Source organism: Hipposideros armiger, unplaced genomic scaffold (genome assembly GCF_001890085.2).
Source record: "Hipposideros armiger isolate ML-2016 unplaced genomic scaffold, ASM189008v1 scaffold_1023, whole genome shotgun sequence".
NCBI lineage: Eukaryota > Metazoa > Chordata > Mammalia > Chiroptera > Hipposideridae > Hipposideros > Hipposideros armiger.
The window spans coordinates 328,118-341,587 of NW_017732373.1; the positions used below are offsets into that span (position 1 = coordinate 328,118).

Genomic DNA, 13,470 nt, shown 5'->3' on the forward strand with positions numbered 1-13,470 from the left:
GCAAATTGTGTTATGTATATTTTATCACAATAAAAAGTATTTATACTTTTAAAAAAGGAGAGGTATAAGAGCCTCTCTGATAAGTAGAGATAAAGAAAATGTTTAGGACAAAAAGATGGAGAAATAAGCAAGTTACATGTAACAGTGAGTCGAGTATCAAGAAAGCTTATCCACGAATGAGCTATGAATAGTTTAAAAAGATATACATGCAAAAATATATATTATTTAAAAATTTCCTTAAAAGTTAAAATGTTAGTCATTGTGCAATACATATATATCAGTTAAGTTCATAGCCAGAAGTTTAGGGAAAACTGCAACATCATTCACTAGGAAAGTATACACAAAGCAGAGCTATTTAGTATCTGTTTTCCTTCTGCTTCTATTAAGAAGAATGAGTATCCTTTTGAAAGCATGAAACAAATATTGGTAGGAAAAGAACTAAATAACACAGCAAGGAAGCATATTATCAGAGAGGACCTCGCTGCTTTACTTGAAATCAATTGTCCTGCACTCGGAAAATTATACCTTAGGATTCCTACCCCAACTCCCCACCAGAAAGAAAGAAAACAAAAGAGAGATCACAGATGCTATTGCCAACCTATCGTGAATGGTCTCTAAGGAAAAGATAATAGTAATAAAATCCCCCAGTACCCAAACTGCGCACAGGATGCCATAAAACATTCCAATTTCCTAGGCAAACACATTCTTGACATCTGCTGGACAGAGAGAAAAATGCTAGGCTGAGGTAGTTCACAGTTTCAACAATAGATAGCACTCCATTCCTTTCAATAACATCATATCTTTCTGAAGCCGGTGGTTCTGGTGGTCGCTCAGATAAAAAGCAAGGGCCATGTGAAAACCAGGGGGGGCCAGGGAGGAAAGCAGGCCCCCTTCACACTTGCCCCACAGTTAGCTCTTCTCTGCACCCGCTTCTGTTGTCGGTGTGTCCATCACTTCTGCTGACTGAGTTGTGAGGTCCACTGAAGACAGGAATCTGGCCTAACTTTTTGTTGTTGTTTTTAATGAATGAGCACTGCTGATACTGAGCTACTCACTCTGCGCAGTATTTTGTAAATTCTGTTCAACACGAACCTGAAACAGCAGCAGGCAAGCACCACCACAGATGCTTGAAGGGATGTGTTCGATACTAAGGATCACAGCTTTAAAGAGATAGAAAATCAAAATGAGTATGTCCAGGGAAGAAGAATTAGTCATATGAAAGGGTTTTTGGGTTTGTTTTTTTTTAATAATTAAGTATTCGAAGAATCTGGAACCACCAAGGATGTGCAGCACAAAGAAGGAAAGACGTCACTTAGAAGGGAACATCTGCCACGACTAAGCAACGTCGGCCGGGTTTCCAGTGACCAGACTATGCAGTTTTGCCCGAGGTGTAATTCCTAGACTGTGTCTCCAGTGCAAGAATAGGTCGCAACAAGTGGAGCTGATGCCAACACTTTCACACAGAATTCGTGGCAGAACCGAGCAGAAATTGCTAAGATACGGTATGTTACCTGTAAGGCTGTCACAATTCTATTTAAATGATGATCTACAACTGACATCCAAAGGAATCTACTGGAATGTCTGTTGCACACAAGTCAATCAATTCTATAGCTAATCAAGGAATAACAAATATTAAGTGCACAGTGAAAGCCCCATTTGTGCTTAGACTGGATTTATACGCGGGTGATTATGATGGTCCTTTCTCAAGGGTAGCGTTCATAACTGCACTTATACTAAAATCCAGAAGTGCCGATAAAACACAGGAGACTGCAGAGACACCACACAGGTACCACATCTAAATATGGCTTGCTAATCATTAGCTACACCCTGCCTTTCACTCCCTCAGAATCTAGCATCATTGCTGTGGACTCCAATGCCCCATTACTCATCTCTCTCTTCCCTACATATAGGCTGCGTGGTCCCAGGCCTGCTGGTTTGTAATGACGTGTCCTGACTCGTGGCATCCCTAGCAGCGTGACTCCTGAGGGTCTGGGGACACCTCCAGGAGGACACGCCTTGTACAGTATGTTGCGGTGGGCTCCTTACCACACGGATTCAGCAGGACTTTTGGAACTCGGGAAAAGTTAAGGATGTAGGATCTTGAAGTAAATACAAAGAACTCATCAATATGTTATGATATTGTAGGACTGCACGTGACCCTGTGAAGTCAATCCAGGTAATTGGAAAATGGTGTTGAGAAGGCAAAAGACACTAAGATGTAATCTTTGGCTTCCAGGAGTTAAAACTAAAAATGTGCGAGTGGCTTAAACAACTAATGCAAGTGAAAGTAGAAAGAAAGGAGTATCAAATATAAGACTTAGTAATATGCTTTAGTAAATAATGAAAATGATAATTGCTATAGCATCAATAAACAAATAACAGTAACATAGTACCCATAAAATGTGTGGGATGGAAGGGCATAGAACTCATAATAAACAAGTATAAATCTTCCATTTGTTATAGAAAATTGCCTAGCAATGCTGCATGGTGGAGTGACCAATGATTTTGGCTGAAACAGTAACATCCTGATTTTTACACTGAAAGTCTTGGGCGCTGGGAAACCCTCAGTTGGGAAACCTTCACCAGGGTCTGGCACCTTCCTAGTGATACCATTCCAACACATCATTGTAAATGTCCCATGACTAATACAATCACATCATCATTTTCAATGATCTAATCAAGGGAAAACAACACAACTTTCATCAGTGTAATTTTTTTTTTCCATTTCTCACCTACATTCTCCTTTCTGATGGCTTTTCCATAGAGAAAGAAGTAACACGCTCTTGATCCTGTGTGACATTTTTTACAAATCCTGGGCCAAAGCTCACTTACTTTTGCTGCAGCCCAGCAGGTTGGTGGCATCCAAGTGGCTCGCACCGGGAACGCAGGCATCACACTTGGAGCCGGTGACAAATCGTTTACACAAACACTGGCCTGTGACCAAGTGACAGGTCTCATTCAAAGCTCCTGAGAGATGACAATTGCAAGGCTGACATCTGAAAATGAGACAAATCAACCATCAAAGAGACTAAAATTTTGATTCATAATTCATAGTACAAGTCTCAGCTACTGGTAACACTGCAGGGTAAGATGGCCCATTGTAGCCAATATATTGGAAAGGACTGAGTTAAACAAACATGAAGTAAAATGAAAACAGAAAAAAAATCTTAATCAAAATGCTGCTCACAACAGAACCTCTGTGAAGCCTTCTCTTTGCAAACTAATTAATGGTGAAAAAGTGTTATATACATGCCGGAATATATCGTATGGATTATTTTGAATACCAGTTGTTCAATTAAGAATACTGAAAATGTTGCTTTATCACAAAAGCAGTTGTCCTGACAGCTAAAAATTAAGGTTAGGTATCCATCACATCATCTTTTCAAGTATTGATCAAGTTGTGAAATAGAAAACTGGGTATGATAATCATTGCTCTCCCTAAAAATTTTGAAATTCTACATCGGGTTTCACAAAGACTAAATTTCACTAAGAAAACAGTTTGAGAAAGACATGTTCCAATATTGACAACGCCTTAATATGTTTCACATTTCATTTCCAGTTTTACGCAATAAACTCATTTAACCAGAATGGCTGGAAAGCAGAGATTCCAACCTATGAAAAGGTGCTAGTGATTTATATCTAATGAGAGAACTTCGACTTACATTTCTTTGACCCCCACGTTGCTTGTAAAAAATCACTATGATAGAAACCAAAACTTGTTCCTTCCAAGCGAATTTTTCAAACTCTCAGGCTATGCCAATGTCACTGATTAGAATAAGCAATTCCGGTGCCACAAAGCGTTAGAGAAACAAAAACAGCCCTTCAGAGACATCCACTCACCTTTAACAGGGACTTCCCTATGATACATTTAATAACAACATTATGGGTTCACTTATATTTCCTAATAAAGATGCTAGGTAGAAGAGTTACTTTGTCCCACTGCAATTTTTACGGTGTGATCTCTTGGGTAATCATTCAACACCCTTAAAAAGGCTGATAAAAGCTAAGGCTGCTAAATAAGCTGCAAATTTGCTTTATGGACTCACATCACCTAGGGAATGAATAAAGTACAGTTTCTCTTGAAACCCGTAGTTTGCCCTTTTTATGTCACGGTAAAAGGACATTTTTCTCCTACAGACAAACTATATTAAGTCCTTTATGCGCAGACATTACATCAGAACTCCATTCTAAATAGATGTTTTCTTTAGGTGATTTCAGTATGAGAGCTGAAGGAAATTATGCATCGAAATTAAAATGGAATTACAGAAGAAACAAAATATCAAATTTGCTCATAAGTTCATTATATGCTATTACTTAAGAGTATATTGTGTGCAGGCTTTTTATGTCATATCAGTAAGAACACCAAGTAAGAGGCAAGCTTCTCCCAATGCATAATATTTCTCTGCACACCACTCGTGAATAAGCGTCTCTTGCATATTTCAGTTTTTATTACCATTCACTCATGAGACAATCACACTTATTTTACATACAGTACATTGAGAGTAACAGTTTCCAGTGTATAATTCCCTTCCTTGATGTGGTTCTATTTCCTTCCAGCTACATGCTGAACTCTAAGTCAGCTCTGTCAATATCCGCAGGGTATTAAGTTCTGAATGCAAATGGAATAAATAAATCACTTCTTAGGAAAGCATGCAGCGTTTTGAGTAATTAAATGTGACTATTCCTGGTTTTATAGTCTCTTAGCCCAGCCATTGTTATATCTAACTTATATGACTTGTTATAATTGCTTGACTTCAGTGAGAGAGAAATTTATATGAATGAAGTTCACAGGAGACTTTCCTGAATATTCTAGTTTGTTTCTGCCCCAAAGGACAGTGGGGATAATTTTCTAATTAAGGCTTAAGTAAAATGATTCCTGTAAATTTCCCAGCCACTCAAATATAATTTTGAACATTTCCAAGACTCTTTAGCAAATAAGCTACAAGTTTGATGTCGTTTTATAAGTTACCACTTCTCAAGAGTCCCCCCTAAGTGAAATATGTTTCACGTTTATTAAAACAAAATTATACGTAATAAAGGAAAAGACATTTTAAGCTTAGAAAGAGAAAAACCAAACTAAGATGAATTGTGATATTGATTTTGTCAGGATAAATGGTTTTTGTAATATTAATATAAAGAAACCTTTATTACACCGACTCTCTTGGTACAGCCTGAGCTTCGCCTGCAATCTGTTTAAAATCTTCATTTTTCATCCTTATGGGAAAACCTCACTGGCTAAATGGATTTCATAAAGAGTAATCTGTCAAGATTTATACAGATAAACAATTTGTGATGTTTATTGACCAGTTCATTATGGTAAACAAAACAGGAGTAAAGCATCGCTAATCTCTGCCCGCTCCACTATTACCTAGTTCTGTTCGGACCTCAGTGTCTTCTGGACCCAGTGGGAAAGAAATCAGCTGGCCCAACTCATAAATCACAAATCTCACATATTTTACTTTCTGGAGAGTGTCTTCAAATTGAACAAACAATGAGAGAGTCACCCTACTTACTACTGTTGCAGAATATCACTATTAATGAAGGAAATGTGTTTCAGTACGCTCTTCATTGTCACAAACTTCATCATCTGAGGGACAGCTGCTACAGGGGGTCCAAGGGTATGTCCCAGGATGGAGGTCGCTTTATTAGCATTGCCCTCCTGTCTGGGGCCTCAACTCATGGGTATCATCAAACTGATTTAAATGTACTGAATTACATAAAAAACATTCAGAGAGGGTCAATTATGTTCCAGGACTGGAATTAGCACCAATGACATAAAAATGAATAAGACAGAGTTGCCTCCGTCCTCAAGGAGCTCACAGTTCAGTGAGACATGAAAAATGGACAGAGCAATCATAAAGGTGTCTGCAGGCTCTTTGGTGTCTCAGAAAAGGGGCAACTGCCTAGTCTGGTGGCAGGGGAGGGGCTACTGACAAGGAATCTTGGAGAAGATGTTTGAGCTGAATATTAAAAGATGAATAGAAATAAGCCAGGCAATTTAGGGAGGAAGAAAAAAGAAAAGATACAGCAAGAGGTGGTGCAAAATTATAAGCAATTAAAAAAAACAGGGGCTACAAATTCAGAATAGGGAGTGGTGACAGATAAAGCTGGAAAGATAAGCAGAGGTGAGACGTCGCTAAATTAGGTGCGATGGTGACAGTGGTAAGGAGCAATGGAAAGGCGTTTTTAGTAAGTAAAATCCGTAGGATGAGGTGGACAAGTTGAAAAGAGAAAGACGGGCCTGGGGTTGCTCCCAGTTTTCTAATTTGCTGACAGAGAGCTGATGGGAACACCATTCAACATAAAGAATGAAGGAGGAAGACACCCCAAATTACTAAGAATTTTAGACAAGGACTGTTCATGATTACTAATGAGTAGCCGAGAAAGAATCTTCAAGGCAAACGGGAAAAACCGGACAGAGTTTTCTTCCATCGGTCCCCAGCACAAAGGCGAGCGCACCAGAAGGGTTCAATGACACTGCTGAATGGAGGACAGCTGAGCTGTTCTGAGCCCTTTCTGGCTGGCACAGCTGTCCCCCCTGGCTAATCTCTCCTCTGAGGAAGGGTCCCCTTTTCTCTAAGGGTTGGCCTCTGACTCTCTGAGCTCTCAGCTCAGTCCCTCAGTGCAGGTCCCCTGGGTGCCAGGGTGTCCCCAGAGGGGTCCGCTTTTCCCCTGGTGAAGAGGACGTTTCTGCAGTCGAGATGCTGTCTCATCAGGGTTCTTAGTATTCGCTTCCTCACAGCCTCCTGACAGCATCTGGATTCTCGTGTAACTGGAATCACAATTATAGGAGAGGAAGTTGGGGCTTGGGGACCCTCTATGTGTGAGCTGAAAGCCATACTCACATGGCTTCTTGCAGAGGAAATGGATGGCACTGTCTCATCCAGAAGGGAGGCGTGAACAGTGCCCAAACCACCCCCTCTGCTGAAGGCCACCCAGACATGAACAAAGGGACGCAGAAGAACTGGACCTGAGCCGTGACTCCCTTCCATCCAGGAAACAGGGACATTCGAGTCCAGGGAGGTGACATTCCTGCCATCCAGAGAAGGGCTGGCTCAACCTTCTCCTTTGCTGACACTCCACAGGGGGCACAGACTATGCCCCATGTTAGCTGCTAAGACCAACTATTTACAAGAACTAGGAATCCCAGAAGATGCACTAGATTAACAATATCACACACGTTTAGATGGAGAAGCCCTGCTGTCAGTTCCCTTAACCTCCTCATTAACGTAGCGTCATATCTGTGAGGTATGATGGCAGAATCAAATTCTTCAAGTCCACTCGAGGAGACGAGATATTCCATTTACTCTCTGTGGTCCCGGAAGGCAGAAGTAAGACTAGGCAAAAAGATCACAGGAATGAAATGTCTGCTCTATAGCAGCGGTTCCCAACCTTCCTAATGCCGCAACCCCTGAATACAGTTCCTCATGTTGGGGTGACCCCCCAACCATAAAATTATTTTCATTGCTACTCTATAACTGTCATTTTGCTACTGTTATGAATTTTAATGTAAATATCTTTTTGTTTTCTGATGGTCTTAGGTGGCCCCTGTGAAAGAGTCGTTCGATCTCCAAAGAGGTCACGACCCACAGGTTGAGAACCGTTGCTCTGTAGGAAGAATATATTTCTTCTTTTTTTTTTTTTTCAGAATTAGAGTTTGAAATAAACATGAACTGCTTCGTGAGACAGTAAGCGCTTTCTAGTTCCATGGTTTTAAGCAGAAGCTAAATGACCATTCTGAAAATGTGATTTATGCACAGAAACGTATATGGTAGAGTTGAACCAAAATCACTTCTAAGGTTCTTTCCACATCTAAGAAGCTCTGATTCCATGATGCTTAGTGAGATGACATGACTTGCCCATGGTGGCAGCACATCTGGTTACTGGGTCAGTAACTATTACGTATGAAGGACCAGAAAGTACATCGTGAAGGCTTCCACTCTGCAGCAGTGGCATGGAAGTAGCCACAGACGGTAGGTACAGAACAAAGACGCCGGGTTCCCGTGAAGCTGGGTCCCCATGAAGGTGGGGCAGCCAAACTGGCTTGCAGGCCGCAGCTCGCTGAACAGGCCTCATGTCTGGAATTCGTGAATGTGTTACACCTTATGCACTAAAAGAAAACGTGCGGTTGTGCGTAAGGATTTTGCGAGGGAGCGATTATCCTGCATTATCAGCAGTGTCCTGTGTAATTACAAGGATCCCCCCAGGAGGAAGGCAGGCAAGTGATGGGCAGGGAGAAACGGGGTCAGACCACAAGCAGAGGTGACAGAAGAGAGAACAGGCTTCTCCGCTGGCTTCGAGGATGAGGAAGGAGTCGGAAGCTAAGGATGTGGGCGGCCTCATGAACTGGGAAAACAAGGAAACGGATTTTCTCCTAGAGTGCCCGAAGAAACACAGGCCTGCTGACACCCTGATTTTCACCCAATGGAGCTAATGTAGGTCTTCTGACCTCCACATCTGGAAGATAACAAATTCGTGTTGCTTAAGCCACCGACTTTGCAGTAAATTTATTACTGCAGTAACAGGACGCTAATGTACCTGGTACAGCGGGAAAGCCATGCTAGACCCTAGATAGCCCGACGACCAACCCTGTGCTATTCCTCTTACAGCACATTCACTAAATGCTGCTAATTTATAAAAACTGACACTTCCCACAGAATCATATATAATCTGTATTAAAGGAAACCATATTGTTCAGTGGTCACAGTAGATTGCAAAAATGACCACAATTCTTCATCCCTTTCTTTATGCAGGTCCTTTGCAACGAAGTGCACAGTTCCTCCCATGAAAAAGTAGTCTAGGGCCGGCCAAGTGGTGTGATGGTTAAGAGCTGGCTTGAGACGCCAGAGGGCCCTGGTTCGGATCCCACATATGAGGGCCAGTGACACTGCCCTCCACAGCTAAGATGCTGAACAACAGTTCAACCTGGAGCTGGGCTGCTGTGAGTCGCCGGCGACGACGTAGGCAGCAGCCCCTGTGGCAGTGGGTTGCCATGGGCTACTGTATGTAGCCAGCAGCCAGCGTGAGCGGCCAGCAGCCACAGTGAGCGACCGTCCAGAAGCCGGCGACTGATCTGCCTCGCCCTGGAAGAGCGCAATGATGGTGCCAACTTGGGCCAGTGAAGCAACGTCCTCCACAACTAGACTGAAGAACAAAAGGACAGCAACTTGTCTGTTCCCCTTCCCCCAATTCCCCAGCATTGTTCCCATCCCCCCAATTCCCCAATAAAAATCTTTAAAAAAAAAAAAAAGTAGTCTATCTCCCCACTCCTGAATGTGGGCGGTCCTGGGACTTGCTCTGGCCAATGGCATATGGCTAACACAACACTGTGTCACCCCCCAAGCACAGGACCCCAGTGTGCGCACATCCTCCTGCCCTCTTTCTGGGTGAGCCCTCTCACCTCACAGCCCAGCCAGGGCTGGCTCCCCGGGGTGACCCACTGAACCTCTTCGATGACACCATGCTGTCTAACAAGAGTCACCGAGGAGCATGACTCCGTGAGGCACACTCCCCAACGTTCTCGGGATCACACCAAGCAAGTCGACGGAAAAGTTAACTGCTTCCGTTTGGAGTCATTGATCGGTTCTCAGAGAAAAGACCAATTGACAGCAATTGGAAATAAGCATGTGAAAAGCTCACTGGACCAAATCTATCCCTTAGAGTTCAAACGGTGAAAGTGTGCAGTAAAACCAAAATTAATCTGCTCACAGAAGAATTTTATTGTATGTTTAAGAAGTCGGAGTCTTTACATTTTCCGGCCAGCCTAGACCCTGATTCTCTACCATCTGAGGGGAATCGCAGTTCAGGGTGCGTCAGCTGGTAAGAGACAAGTAGCTGTACATCTGGCCCCTTGGAGGCTTAAAAAAAGACAAACTACAAGTAATAAATATAGAGAGAAGATGCCATTAGGGAAGAAACCTTTGGGGTGGGGGTGATGTGCAGATATTATATGAGAAAAGCAGTCGTACAGCAGATAAACCGGAGCAGTCACTGGGGTGTGGGAAGGAGGAATCGTTGTTACAGGTCAACTTGAGGACAGCGCCTGGGAGTGCACTGTGTCACACATGGGTGTAACTACCAACACAGACGAAGTGAACGTGGCCCATTTTTGTCTCACTGTTTTTTGGTTTAGACAAATATGATATACTTTTTTTTTTTTGCTTTATTGATTTTCCAGTGGGCAGGCTTTTTTTGCTTCATTGTTTTCGATCCTGATTAAATCATGTCCGCTTTATGTGTCAGAGGGAAATGAAGTGATTTTCACACTTGGATCAGCTTTTCAAAATGCATGCCCTCTTTTCATGATAGGTAACTTCTGGATGAAAACAGGCAAATGGTTTTACAGCTTGTTAGTGTTGTGTTGGGTGCAGTTCTGTTGTTATTGCTGTGGTTTAGGGTCAGTGCCTATTTTACTTTATTTATTTTGCTCTTGGGAGTATAAAAAAAAGTTTGAAAAATAATCCAAGAGAAAAATACAGCAAACATAGCTGTGTACAATAAAAGGGAACATGAAGAAGGGGAAAGGAGATGTGTGAACTTCAAGAAGCAGTTAAATAGGATCCCATAAATATATGAATGCAACAGCAGAAAGGAAATCAATTTATTTTCCGAATTGATGAAGGTATACCGTGATGCTTGTATCTTCTCCTTGCTGACCAATAAAGTACTTACAATCTACTGTAGAATTTGCAGAATAAATGAAATAAATTTATATGTATATGCGCCTACCACAGTGCCTGGTTCAAGGTACATTCAATTAATTTTAACTGATTGTCTTTCTTTTTTTTTTTTAAGTTTTACATGAGGGCATCAATGATTATTTTCCTGCATTTCATGTCTGTATACATTTAGACCAGGAGTGATTTGTTTTTTTCCTTCAGGAAATGAAAATTCCTTATATTATTGGGTTGTCAGAAAAGTCATGACGCATTTTTGCAATGAAACACATAGAAAAAATACGTCATGACTTTTCCGACAACCCAATACATGGACTCTATTCTACAGTCCATCTGTGTATATTTTAGCCATCTTTCTACACGTTTTCAAAATGGTCATTGTTAGTATATATTCACAATAACCACCAGAAGTCAACAAAGAGATTTCCGTATCATTCAGGAAAGGAATGACAAACATAAAAAGAACAAAATCCATTTTTATCTCTTCTCAGTGATGAGTAAAAGTATAAACTCAGGCAATTCTCATGGTCACATTTTGAAATATCTCTCTCTATGACCTTCTGTGCTAGAGGATTTTTTCTCTAATGATTATCAATGTTGAAGGGAAAAGTGGCAGCAGTATCCATCAGAGAAATAGAAGGGTCAACTCAAGACACAGCCATCCCATACGACTGATTTAACAAGGGACAAATCCTGCTGATTTTCCTGGGCGCCCTATGGTCATGGGAGGCTTTATCCCTTCTATTCATTTCCAAGAAGCTGCATTATATATGGTGGCTCCACCTCTCAATAGCTCTGTTCAGGGGCAGCCTGTGCTCAGTAGCAGAGCCAGTCCTGTCCCATACGACGGCATCCTGAGTCCCGCTCCCAAGAAGGCGAGCTGGACTTGAATAGTTACTTTAAAGTTTATATCCCTTTGCCAAGGTGATGATGGCATGAGGTGGCATGAGACTTTTATTGTTATTTTTGGAGGAGGTGAGGAAAGAGATATAAAGGAGAATTAGTTCTGTGCTGGCTCTATTAAGAATGGAATGCATAAGAGACGTGCAAATTTAAATTCAGCGATCAGCTAGCTATAGGGCTAGAGCCATGGTAGGGATCTGAATAGATAATAACATATTTCAGAGTCATTGGCATGTACGTAGTGGGAGAAATCATAGACAGATATGTAAATTGAAGAGGTAGAATCATGTGGAGTAATCAGCCAAAGAGATAGAAAAATCACAGAAGATCTCAGAAGCCAAAAGAAGAGATAATTTTAAGAAATGGGGAGGACAGTAAAATAATTGGCACCTTGAAAAACCATGAATCATAAGAAACAATCCGAAATCAATTTTACTTTCATCTTTCACTGATCCTTTTAGTATACTGCTTGGGGCTAATGCCCCCGCCTGCTACCTGGATAGAAAGTGAATTAGTCACATGGCTTTTCTGGGCTTTCTCAGCCTATAGAAAGTCCTGAAGATATTTTAAATCGCAAAGCACAGGCTTAACAAAAAAGACAAAAGCAGAAGCACTGCACTTCCTGATTTCAAACTATATTACAAACCAGTAAGACTCAAAACAGTGTGGTACAGGGCAAGGAAGAGTGTGTCCTCAGGACCAGATGAGACCACAGGGAAGAGACAGCATTAGCTCCTTTACAAAGGGGTGTGGGGTGGGGACCCAAAAGGCTGAAGAGGCCTGAGGAGAGAAAAAGCTGAGATCCCTATAGGCTGTGAAGTTAATTACCAACCAACTGGACTAGAGATGCATCTGACTACGCTAAAGCTGTAGGTGAGGGTCCCTAAGGGACAGAGACCAATGGAGAAGTCACAAAAGGACCAGCCCCAATGGAAAGTTGGCTCTGTGCACGCCCAAGACCAGAGAAGCAGCTGTTTTGGGTTTTACTAGTCTCGTGAATCCCTCCCCCTTTCAGCCTGTGCGCAACCCACGAGGAGAGTGATAAAAACAGTGATGACATGCTCATATGACCAAAATGATATTCCAATGGCAACGGAAGTGGAGCAGCATGGATTTCACGAAAGAAAAAAAAAGAGATGTAATAAGAACAAAATATTGTTTTAATAACTATGTAAAATATGTTAGTTTTTTTAAAATCATATTGAATTTTAGTAGAAAGCCAAATAAACTAGTCAGAGTTTTAGTTTGGTAACTTACCCTGTCACCTGCCCACACTGTAATCGAGATGTAAATGGAGAGGGTAACGGGCCAAGGGCAGTGACCAGGGGGCAATTTGTTGAGAGCACAGGTAATCTCAAACCCTTGAATAATTAGTAACTATATTTGTTAAAGACACGCACACACACACCGTGAGAAACAGATTTGATTGGCATGTGCAGAACACAATACTAGGTGCTTGGGGAGAAAAACGCCAAAGAATTCATGGATATAGTCCCAATCCTAGACAAATTTATAATCTGACCAGGAAAAACAACAATAACAACAACAACAACAACATGGAATTGGCACCCCAGCTCATCTTCAAAAATACAGCAGTAAACACAAATTCATAAAAGTAAATGTCCACAGATATACAGAAAATGGGAAGTAGAACATTAAAGACAGTGTAACTTTGAAAAATGGTTAATTTGTTTTCCGAATATACTTTACACACTGGGGAAAAAAAGTCATGTCACTACATGCTAAGGTATGTTTCTTATCTCAGTCTTTAAACCTAAATTAAAAAGGCAAGGACAACCTAAATGGGTGCAGTAAGTTAATAAATAAATAAGCAATCGATTCAGGGGCCATGTGAAATAATGCTGCCTATCGCAGACCTTCCATTGTGTGT

At 41.5% G+C, this 13,470-nt stretch overlaps 1 protein-coding gene across 1 annotated transcript in view; it reads right to left on the reverse strand.

The window, feature by feature from the left end:
• USH2A (usherin) overlaps window positions 1-13,470 on the reverse strand; it is a 465,799-nt gene that overhangs the window by 322,076 nt on the left and 130,253 nt on the right. The window contains exons 13-14 of the mRNA XM_019631633.1: window positions 7,982-8,078; window positions 2,833-2,996 (exon numbers count right to left, since the gene is read on the reverse strand). Coding sequence (XP_019487178.1) covers window positions 2,833-2,996; window positions 7,982-8,078 — 261 coding nt within the window. The remainder of the gene's footprint in view (window positions 1-2,832; window positions 2,997-7,981; window positions 8,079-13,470) is intronic.